This window comes from Coenobita brevimanus, chromosome 106 (assembly GCF_032717465.1).
Source record: "Coenobita brevimanus isolate Jiangsu-jjx chromosome 106, ASM3271746v2, whole genome shotgun sequence".
Lineage (NCBI taxonomy): Eukaryota > Metazoa > Arthropoda > Malacostraca > Decapoda > Coenobitidae > Coenobita > Coenobita brevimanus.
In genome coordinates, this window is record NC_137059.1 from 13,998,084 (window position 1) to 14,007,664 (window position 9,581).

The 9,581-nt window shown below is 45.7% G+C and overlaps 1 protein-coding gene across 1 annotated transcript; it reads left to right on the top strand.

The window, feature by feature from the left end:
- The first annotated feature begins 2,431 nt into the window (after positions 1-2,431).
- LOC145416541 (SCAN domain-containing protein 3-like) lies at positions 2,432-4,216 on the top strand. Its single transcript, XM_080285506.1, has one exon. The coding sequence runs from the start codon at positions 2,432-2,434 to the stop codon at positions 4,214-4,216; it is 1,785 nt and encodes a 594-aa protein (XP_080141632.1).
- The last annotated feature ends 5,365 nt before the right edge of the window (positions 4,217-9,581 follow it).

The following is a 9,581-nucleotide window of genomic DNA, read 5'->3' on the forward strand; positions in this document are numbered from 1 at the left end:
ACCTCCCAACGTGCATCTGTACTGCTAGAACTTGAAGGGGAGACTGTATCTCAAAGGAAATAAAGGGGACATCAGAACGGCACAAAATTGCACATCCACCTCTGTGACCGCCAGGAGGAGACGCATGCAAGACCTGATACTCCCTAATAGAAGGAAACTGTTTATCCCCCAGCACTGTCTCCTGAAGACAGACACAGAGCGGGCTCAGAGCAGAGAGTAATAACTGCAATTCCTCCCAATTCACCATAGCGCCTCTACAATTCCCTTGAAGACAAATTGGTACTGATTGATCATAATGAATAGTAATAAATATTATGAAATGCGAAATCTCAAGGCTATGTAGCAACCTCACTGGGAAGAGTGTGAAAGCCCTTCTTCCTAGGCGTGGAGCTCTGGCTTACCAAATGAGAAGACAAAGAAGATTTAGAGCAGGGGTTTTCAACCTGGGGTACGCGTACCCCAGGGGGTACGCAAAGGGTCTGTCAGGGGGTACGCGCTCTCCACGCGTCATTTGGGTAGGGGCCCGGCTGCCTGACTTGTACTGTACGCGTACCGGACAGAGAGAGTTGCGCGAGGTGTTGCTGGGAACGCACCAGTCACCACCCAACAGCCGTGGAATTGAGATTGACTGGTGTTGCTGATTTTTGGCAGGTTGGTCTCTTTGTGGCTACTTTCTTTGCTGATATATTAATATCGGAATGCTGTGTCTTTTTCAATAACATTATTATCGCAAACTGCATATCGTTGGCAAGTATAATATTGTTAAGTAACCCTGACTTCTTCTTAATGAAAATGGTTGATGAAATAGAAAACATTACATAGCATTTCGTATGACCCAAGTGGTGTCGTGCAAACGATTTACTATAGCGGCGATGTGTAGTCACGATGTAAGATCACCTTAACTTAAGTGTGATGTGTGGTGTGACTGTGTGACATGACTGGGTGTGATGTGGAGTATCAGAGTACGGTTTGGCCAGAGCTTGGTAGTTGTGTGATGTGTCAAGTGTGTGTGGATGTGAGTGATGTGGGGCATTGTGTACTTATGTGATAATATAATCGTGTGCTAATATAATATTTTTTTGCTTGCGTTAGCATGAAAAATCACGTAGTTATTTCCTTTCCAGTTGTCTGTTTCTATGCAATTAATTGAATATACGTGATAAGTTATGCCACTTGAGGAGTAATTTTCGTAATTTCTTATACCGTGTAGTGTAATTTAACTTTCACGTTTGCCGTGGTCTGATTATGAGTCGTATACAGTGGGGCACCAATTTTCGCGCCTAATTGGGTCCAAAAATAATGCGCGAAAGTGGAATTAGCGAAAATTGGGGCATTGTCTTTATGGCAAAAAGTCTAATTGGTTCCCGGTTATCCTAAAGTAACATCAGATTTTCATTTTCACTTGCAATACAGTACATCAAATCACTATTGTACATTGCATTGTGAGATACAAACAATAAAAACTGTACAGTACACATTATATGAGGAGAAACATACCACAGAGACCAGGTTGAGGTGTTTAATGGATGTTGGGGGTAAGTATCCGAGGCGCGTGGCGGACCTACTTAGCCACGCCAGACGTATTGGCGCCACCTCTTGCTGCCTCGCTACCACCATGCTGTTTCCTCATACTACGCACTGTCGATTCTGGGATGTTAAATGTACGGCAGATTTCACTGTTTTTTGCGCCCTTGTCCATGTGCTCAACTATCTTCCTTTTCATTTCATTATTATACTGCCGTTTCTTCACTCCAACACGATACTCTCTTTTAGCCTTGGCCTTTCCTCCCGACTTTGAATGTCCCGGTCACTTTTTATCACCACCACTGTCTCCCTGCCCTCCCCCCACACCACCAGGCTCTCCCCCCACACCACCAGGCCCTTTCCCCACACTACCAGGTATAGTAGAGGCCATTGAACCGTGAGAATCCAACACAATGGAGCTAGCACGCTCGTACACAATGGCGGGAATGGGTGGACAGAGTGTTGACATGACGTCATTCAAGATGGCGGTGGGTTGTGGGCGGGCGGTGCAGGAAATTCAAAGTTCAAAATATTGTCCCAAACCCAAAATTTGTGCGCGAAAATCGATTTTTTTCAAGCGAAAGTGGAAGTTAGGGAATATTTGGTGCATGCCGCGAAAGTGGATTCCGCGAATCCTGCTGTAGCGAAAGTTGGTGCACTACTGTAGTTTATTTGTCGTTATTAGCATTTTACAGCAAACTTTTGTATATTCAGGTCCCATATTTTTTATTTAATGTTGATTCTTTTTTTTGCGATAGTAAATTGGGTAACGAACTTTTTTTTCACTGCACAATTTATGTTGTTAAAGATGTTTCTTGATAATACATTGCAATGCGGTAATATATATAACAAAACCCCATAAAATGCTTATATTTTTTTCAGTGTAGACTGCAATAGCGTAGATGACATGGAGGCTCAGAAGAAAAAACGACGCTACAGTGAGGAGTATATAAGGTGTGGATTCACAGTCATCATTAAAGATGGAACTGAAATGCCTCAGTGTGTCATCTGTGCCAAAGTACTGTCTCCAGCAGCCATGAAACCAAGCTTGCTCCAACGACATTTGCACGGTTGTCACCAAGACCTGAAAGGAAAAGATGTGGACTACTTTAAGCGCAGAGAAACCATGCTAAACGGCTCAAAACTGGATCACTCAGGCAGTTTTCATCAGTCAAATAAAGCTGCTCTTCATGCTTCGTATGTAGTTGCACTGAAAATTGCTCAGCAGAAGAAACCTCACTCCACTGGGGAGACGCTGGTCATGCCATGTACCAAAGAAATAGTTAGGATTATGCTGGGGGAACAACATGCTAAAAAGCTTGACACTGTGCCGTTGTCAGATAACAATGTTCAGCGACGTATATCTGACATGTCCACAGATATCAAAGACCAGGTGGTTTCTGAGATAAAAACAGCACCCCTAGGGATATTTGCTCTCCAGTTGGATGAAACGACTGACGTAAATAATTGTGCTCAGTTGCTGGTATTCACGAGATACATCAAAGATGATGATTTTAAGGAAGACTTTCTTTTTTGTCACCCTCTCGAATCTTCAACTACTAGTGCAGATATTTTTGAGCTAGTTAATTCTTTCTTTCAAGGTGAGGGACTACACTGGGGAAACTTATGTGGTTGCACAACAGATGGAGCTCCTGCAATGTTAGGCAGTAAATCAGGATTTAAAACAAGGGTTAAAGCTATTAACAGCAAGGTCAAACATATGCACTGCATGATACACAGGCAGGCTTTAGCAGCCAAGACACTGCCCACTGAGCTCAAGGAGGTGCTTGATGACACGGTAAAGATGGTCAACTTCGTAAAGTCAAGTGCTCTCAATTCTAGACTATTTAGGCTTCTATGCTCAGATTTAGATTCTGTTCATGAAACACTCCTATATCACACGGAGGTTCGATGGTTATCTCGTGGAAATGTTGTCAAAAGAGTGTTTGAGTTAAATGACGAGCTGGGATTGTTCTTTAGCTGTAATGACAAGAAGGTAACTCAGGTTTATCTTGCGAAACTGAATGATCCAAAGTGGATCACTGGCCTTGCCTATATTGTTGACATATTTTCACGCCTAAATATTTTGAACAAATCTTTGCAAGGAGCTGATGCTGTTGTCACTGACGCTGTTGACAAATTGAAGAGTTTTCAGATGAAGCTGAAACTGTGGGAGACAAAAGTAAAGAAAGGAAATTTTGAGATGTTTGAGGCACTTGCTGAGAGGCAAGACATATCAGACCAGATGGTAAACTTAATAATGGATCACCTTGCCTCACTGCAAAGTGAAATAAAGAGATACTTTCCTGATGTGTCTGAAGGAATCTTGAAGCTAATTAGAGACCCTTTCCATACAGATGTTGCTTCTGTCAATGATGAGATTCAGGAAGAGTTTATTGACTTTGTGAATGACTCCAGTGCTAGTGATCTATTTGAGAAAGAGTCTTCTTTAGTCAGGTTCTGGTGTAAAATGTCCAAGTCATATCCACATGTCGCAGAGGAGCCTCTTCGTTCTCTGTTGCTTTTCCCATCAACATATTTGTGTGAAACTGGGTTTTCCAGCTTACTTGTCATAAAATCAAAACTAAGGTCTCGACTGAATGTGGAAGCTGACCTTAGATGTGCTTTAGCAAACACTGCTCCTCGGCTGACTAAGCTAGTTGATGAAAAACAGTTTCAGTCATCTCATTAACTTCCTTTGCAACTCATGCAATAATAATGTATTTTGTTTTTACATCTCAGGCAAATAAACACAATGGAATGTTTATCTGAGTTATTGTTGTCCACTTTATACAAAGTGAAGGGGGTACATTACTGACATTAAAAATACCAGAAGGGGTACGTGGGGATAAAAAGGTTGAAAACCCCTGATTTAGAGTTTCCATGGGTGGAAGGGCCCTTACCCCGGGATCGATCCCGCCCATCGCCAGAATGAGCCCGAGGCACAGAGACCTTCCTGGAAGACCCACTCGTTCTGGCCACACCCCCATGTAGGGGTCTGGCTGGAACCTTGGGGCCAACCAAACCCTCCCCAACTGAATCTACCAAGGCCTGGCTGCCGGGTAGCTGATCAGAGTGAGCGGGCGACCGAGCCCTTTGAGTATCCAAAGGCCCAAACCCCGCCACACCTGAGCAAGATGCAGGGACTGGGATCTTAGAAAGACCATCAAGAACACCCATTGACTTAGACGCCACCACTGTCTGGGTTGCCGAGCGAAGAGCCTCCTCAGAGTCCTCATGTGGCACAGAAGTTTGAACCATAGGTGGAGGAGAACCACCCAAAGACTACTAACCCCTCACCCGTTTGAGGTTGGCAGACGCAATCTCCATCTCTATGCCAGAACTTGAGGATGCACTAGAATCCGTAGAGGAACACTGTGGAGTAGACTGAACACTAGTAGTAGAGCAAGCAGATGGTACAGGAGCAGCAGCAGCAGTTATGGGAGGAGCAGCTGATACAGTAGTAGTCAGAACAGGAGTATCAGTTGGTAGTGTAGCAGCAGCCAGTACAGGAGTAGCAGCCAGTACAGGAGTATCAGTTGGTAGTGTAGCAGCAGCCAGTACAGGAGTAGCAGCCGGTACAGGGGTAGCTGCTGGTACAGTAGTAGCAGCCAATACAGGAGTAACAGCCAGTACAGGAGAAGCAGCCGGACGAGATGCAGACTGCAAAGGTACTGCGTTCTCTGAGCGACCACGAGGAAGAGTAATAGGTGGTCTGGTATCATACAAGGGACAAGGAGGAGGGTCCGAATGTGGAGCAGGGGCTCCACGACGGTGCACAACAGGCTTTGACCGAAAAAGAATAGAAGCAAAGGACACACCAGGGCGGAAATACATAGACAAGACACAGGTCTTAGCTTCGGTAAAACTCAGCCTCTCGGAGGCTATGAGAGACAAAATTTCATGTTCCATTTTGTAACGATCACAAGATTTAGAAGAAGCAGCATGTTTACCACCACAATTGACACAAGGTTCAGGGCCAGGGCATTCCACACCCTCATGAACATCTAAACTACATGATGCACAGACTGCTGGAAGACCTACGGCAAGGCGCCTACAAGTTCGGCCAATATGACCGTAACGCTGGCAGTGGAAATATCTACGAGGTATAGGGACATATGGCCTAACTTTGTATCGGTACCATGCAGCGTTAAGGACAGCAGGGAGGCTCAAGGAATCAAAGGTCACAATCAAGGATGGAGTTGGCACAAGGTCACCATTTACTTTCTTCTAAATCCTCTCAATCTTTATTACATTCTGGGCAGACAACTCTTCAACAATGCGTGCCTCATCATAAACCAGTAGTTCCTTAGCATAGACAATGCCACGAGAATGATTCAATGAAGCATGGGGGGAGCATGTACCTGACTGACCAGAAAGCTCTGATAAAGATAGGATAGTCACTCTGAGAAAGGTCAGACACCTCTACCAACAATCTGCCATCAGCCTGTGGAACATCTTTAGGGGTCGGAAGACAAGCAGTGACCAGTTCTCGATGGGTACGGAAAATGTCACATTTCCGGAAGTTTACCCCAGGAGGACCACGTATGACTAAGAACTTGTTTAATTGTGGATGATGTGGATTAAATAAAGAATCCATAATACATGACAAAACACCTCATTCCCCCACCCCCCCACCCACCACGGAGCCCAACAGGGGGAGGTCATATGTCAGGGCCAGTACCACTGATGACCCCAAGGGTAGCGGAGGAGTATACACTGGGGGACCTAGGCAAGGGTGACTCCAGGACGATAGGAGCCACCAGGCCCCCCAGTGCCCACTTGATCCTAGCCAACGCATGACCAGCCGATTGACCTAGTCGGGCCCAACCAGGCTGCCCATCTAGCCGGAATAAGTGACCAAAAAGGCGTTTTGCTAGCTGCAGGGCGCAGCGTGCAGCATCGCTCAACCCCCAGGACTCCCGTCTCCCAGCATTACGGGACGCCATGCACGGCAAACACGTGGGGAGGCAACAGTCCCGCCCTAGATGGCAATGGGCATGGACTAACATCACCAGCGGGCCTCCTCCACCAGTGATGTAGGGGATGCTTGGTCCACGAGGCCAACAAATGGCGAACCCTACAAAGGTAGGCATGCCTCCAAAGTAGGTGGCACCGCCAACCACGCTTCAAGCCCCGCCATCACGTCAAGGTGACCCCCCTCAGCGGGGTTCTGGCATGACAACTGCAACTGTAGTACCAGTGTAAAATGGAGATGCCACCTGGATACGTGCCTCAGGGAACAATCTTACCTATCCATCAATAAGTTTAGCTTGGATCTATCGACCTTTATACTCCTCAGGCTGAACTAGACTCTGCCTGAAAGAGCAACCTGAGGAACCACTGTCTCTCAAGACCTTCACAGGAATGCCTCCCAGAAACCCTGGCTGAACAAGGAAGGCACTGTTACCTGTGGGAGGGCCTGTGGAGGAAGCAGCCAGCCACTGATGAGGCTGCTGAATAAATGATGCAGCAAACATGGTGCCCTGAGAATTAAATACCTGAGGGGTCGTACTCACCATCTGGGGAAACCACCGTGACATCACTTATTATACAATATATAACATTTGTATTATTCAACTCAAAGCTATAATATGATGTAATATAATGATCAAAGTAGGGGGTAGGGGGGTTTCAAGAATACTCCCCCAGTATCCCTGCTTGTCGTACGAGGCGACTAAAAGGGTTGGTGGTGGGTTAGTGCCCCACCCCGTAAAGAGAACTAACTAAAAAAGCGAATAAAGCGCCTTGGACCCGGACGGACCATACGTTGATGACTAAGGAACTGACAAACGACATTCTTAGGGTGGGAACATGGAATGTGAGAGGAGTGAATGATGAAGTGAAAGAGAGAGAGATTGTTCAGGTGCTTGAGGATGCAAAAGTGGATATATGTGGATTGACTGAAAGTAAATGGGAAGGTGAAAGGGTGAGAATGGGAATATGGTGTAGGTATATGTGCGGGAGTCAGTGAGAATGAGAGGGCAAGAGAGGGAGTATGTCTGATGATAAGCAAGAAGTGGAGGGAGAATATAAGAGAGTATGGAACAGTGGGTGCAAGGATTGTATGGGTGAGAATGAAAGTAGGTATACAAGCATGGGCGATTGTATGTGTGTATGCTCCAACAGAGGATCGAGTGGCAAGAGTGAAAGATGAGTTTTGGGCGAGAGTTGAAGCACGTATGGACAAGTTTGAAAGGAGCGAGAGAGTGCTGTTGATTGGAGACATTAATGGCAAAGTTGGGAATGTACGAGTGGATGGAGTGGTTGGTCAGTGGGGTGTGCCAGCTGAAGTAGATGGAAATGGTAGTGCTTTGGTGGACATCTGTGCTTGTAAGGGGTTGGCAATAGCCAGCACCTACTTTCGTCATAAGATGATCCACCGGTATACATGGAGAGTAATGAGGAGGATGGATGGTGAACTTGTAGAACGAAAGGCAATGATAGACTACGTGTGTGTGGATGAGCGAATGAGAAGACAAGTGTTGGATGCAAGAATGTGGAGAGGGTGGGGGAATGGAGACTCGGACCATCACTTAGTGATGGCCAAGGTAAAGATGCAAAGAAAGTGGTTGAGGAGGCGAAGGGGAAGACAGGAGGAAGCAGCTCCTGTGAGAAGAGTGGAGAAATTGCAAGATAGTGAGAAAATGACAGAGTATAAGAGGATAGTGGAAGAAAGTTTGGGAAGGTATGAGCTAGAGCAGATGGAAAGGGTGGAAGACGTATGTAAGATATTCACGGAAGAGATAGGCGCAGCGTGTGAGGCGGTTTGTGGAGTGAGGAGGAGATGCAAGGGTGTGCAAGGGACAGCATGGTGGAATGACGAGGTGAAATGAGCTGTGGAACAAAAGAAGAAGGCATATGGTAGTCTATGTTATATGTTACAGTATGTATGTTACGAACGCATAATGTTTTGCAGGCGAATAGCATGGATATGTTTCGAATCCAGTCTCATTAGGTTTCTCACTATTCGCCTCGTAGCTCAGTTCCAAAGTACCAATCACGGTTGTCCGTTCACCTGCCCTCTCTCTACCCCTGACTTCCACTTCCTTCCATCGAGGTGGGTACGGAAACTTTGGGTCGCGGGTGTACATGAAAAAAGGTGCCCGTGCTCTGAAAGTTATATTTCCGAATATGTTGCATGTGACCTGCCTAGCTCATGGACTCCATAGAGTGGCCGAACACATACGTAGCCACTGTTGATCGTTTAGTTTCTAATGTAAAGAAAATATTTCTCAAAGCTCCTTCACGTGTGCAGTTGTTCAAGGAAATGGCATCCGATATTCCTTTACCTCCTCAGCCTGATTTGACTAGGTGGGGTACATGGCTTTCCGCTGTTCTCTACTATGCTGAACATTATGAAAAGATACAAGAAATTGTCGAGTCATTACAAGATGAAGACTCAGCAGCAGTGAGGATTGTGAGCGAAATCATGAGGAAAAGTTCATTCCCTCGCAGTCTTGTGTATATTGCTTCCAATTTCGCAAACTTGCCACAGGCAATCACGACCCTTTAGAAACGTGGCGAATCATTAGTGAATAACCTGCATGTCTTCAAGAAAGTAACTGACTGTATTAGTAAAGCTCCAGGCGACATAGGAAAAGATGTAAAAGCTAAATGTGATTCAGTTCTTTTGGGGAACAAAGATTTGGAGCACCTGAAAAACATAGCTAAGGTTCTGGAAGGTACACCCGGCGACAGTTCCGCCTGGGCCCCCCAGTAGCGAAATATAGTAGATGTGGCAGAAGTGTGTGTGTTTGTTCATATGTACATGCTCGAAAAATGTTCGGATCGTCAACTCTCTCACTCCATTGTGAACGTGATTCGGCCTTTGAGTTCACTCCATAGATGGCGGTGTGTGGTTATGGGGGAGAGACGGGAGGTCAGGACGGTAGGTGGGTCGGAGTTGGGGGGAACAACAGCTAGGTTGTTTGTATTGGACATGATAATAGTTTTCCCAGTCATTATTGTGGATCGTTTCAGGTTACTGACACTTTGTATTCCTAACAACAACAAAAAAATGAAATATTGTTGCATTGCTACCCGTTACAATATAT

Coding starts and splice junctions, on each gene's coding strand:
- LOC145416541 (XM_080285506.1), top strand. CDS start 2,432: ATGGAGGCTCAGAAGAAAAAACGACGCTACAGTGAGGAGTATATAAGG.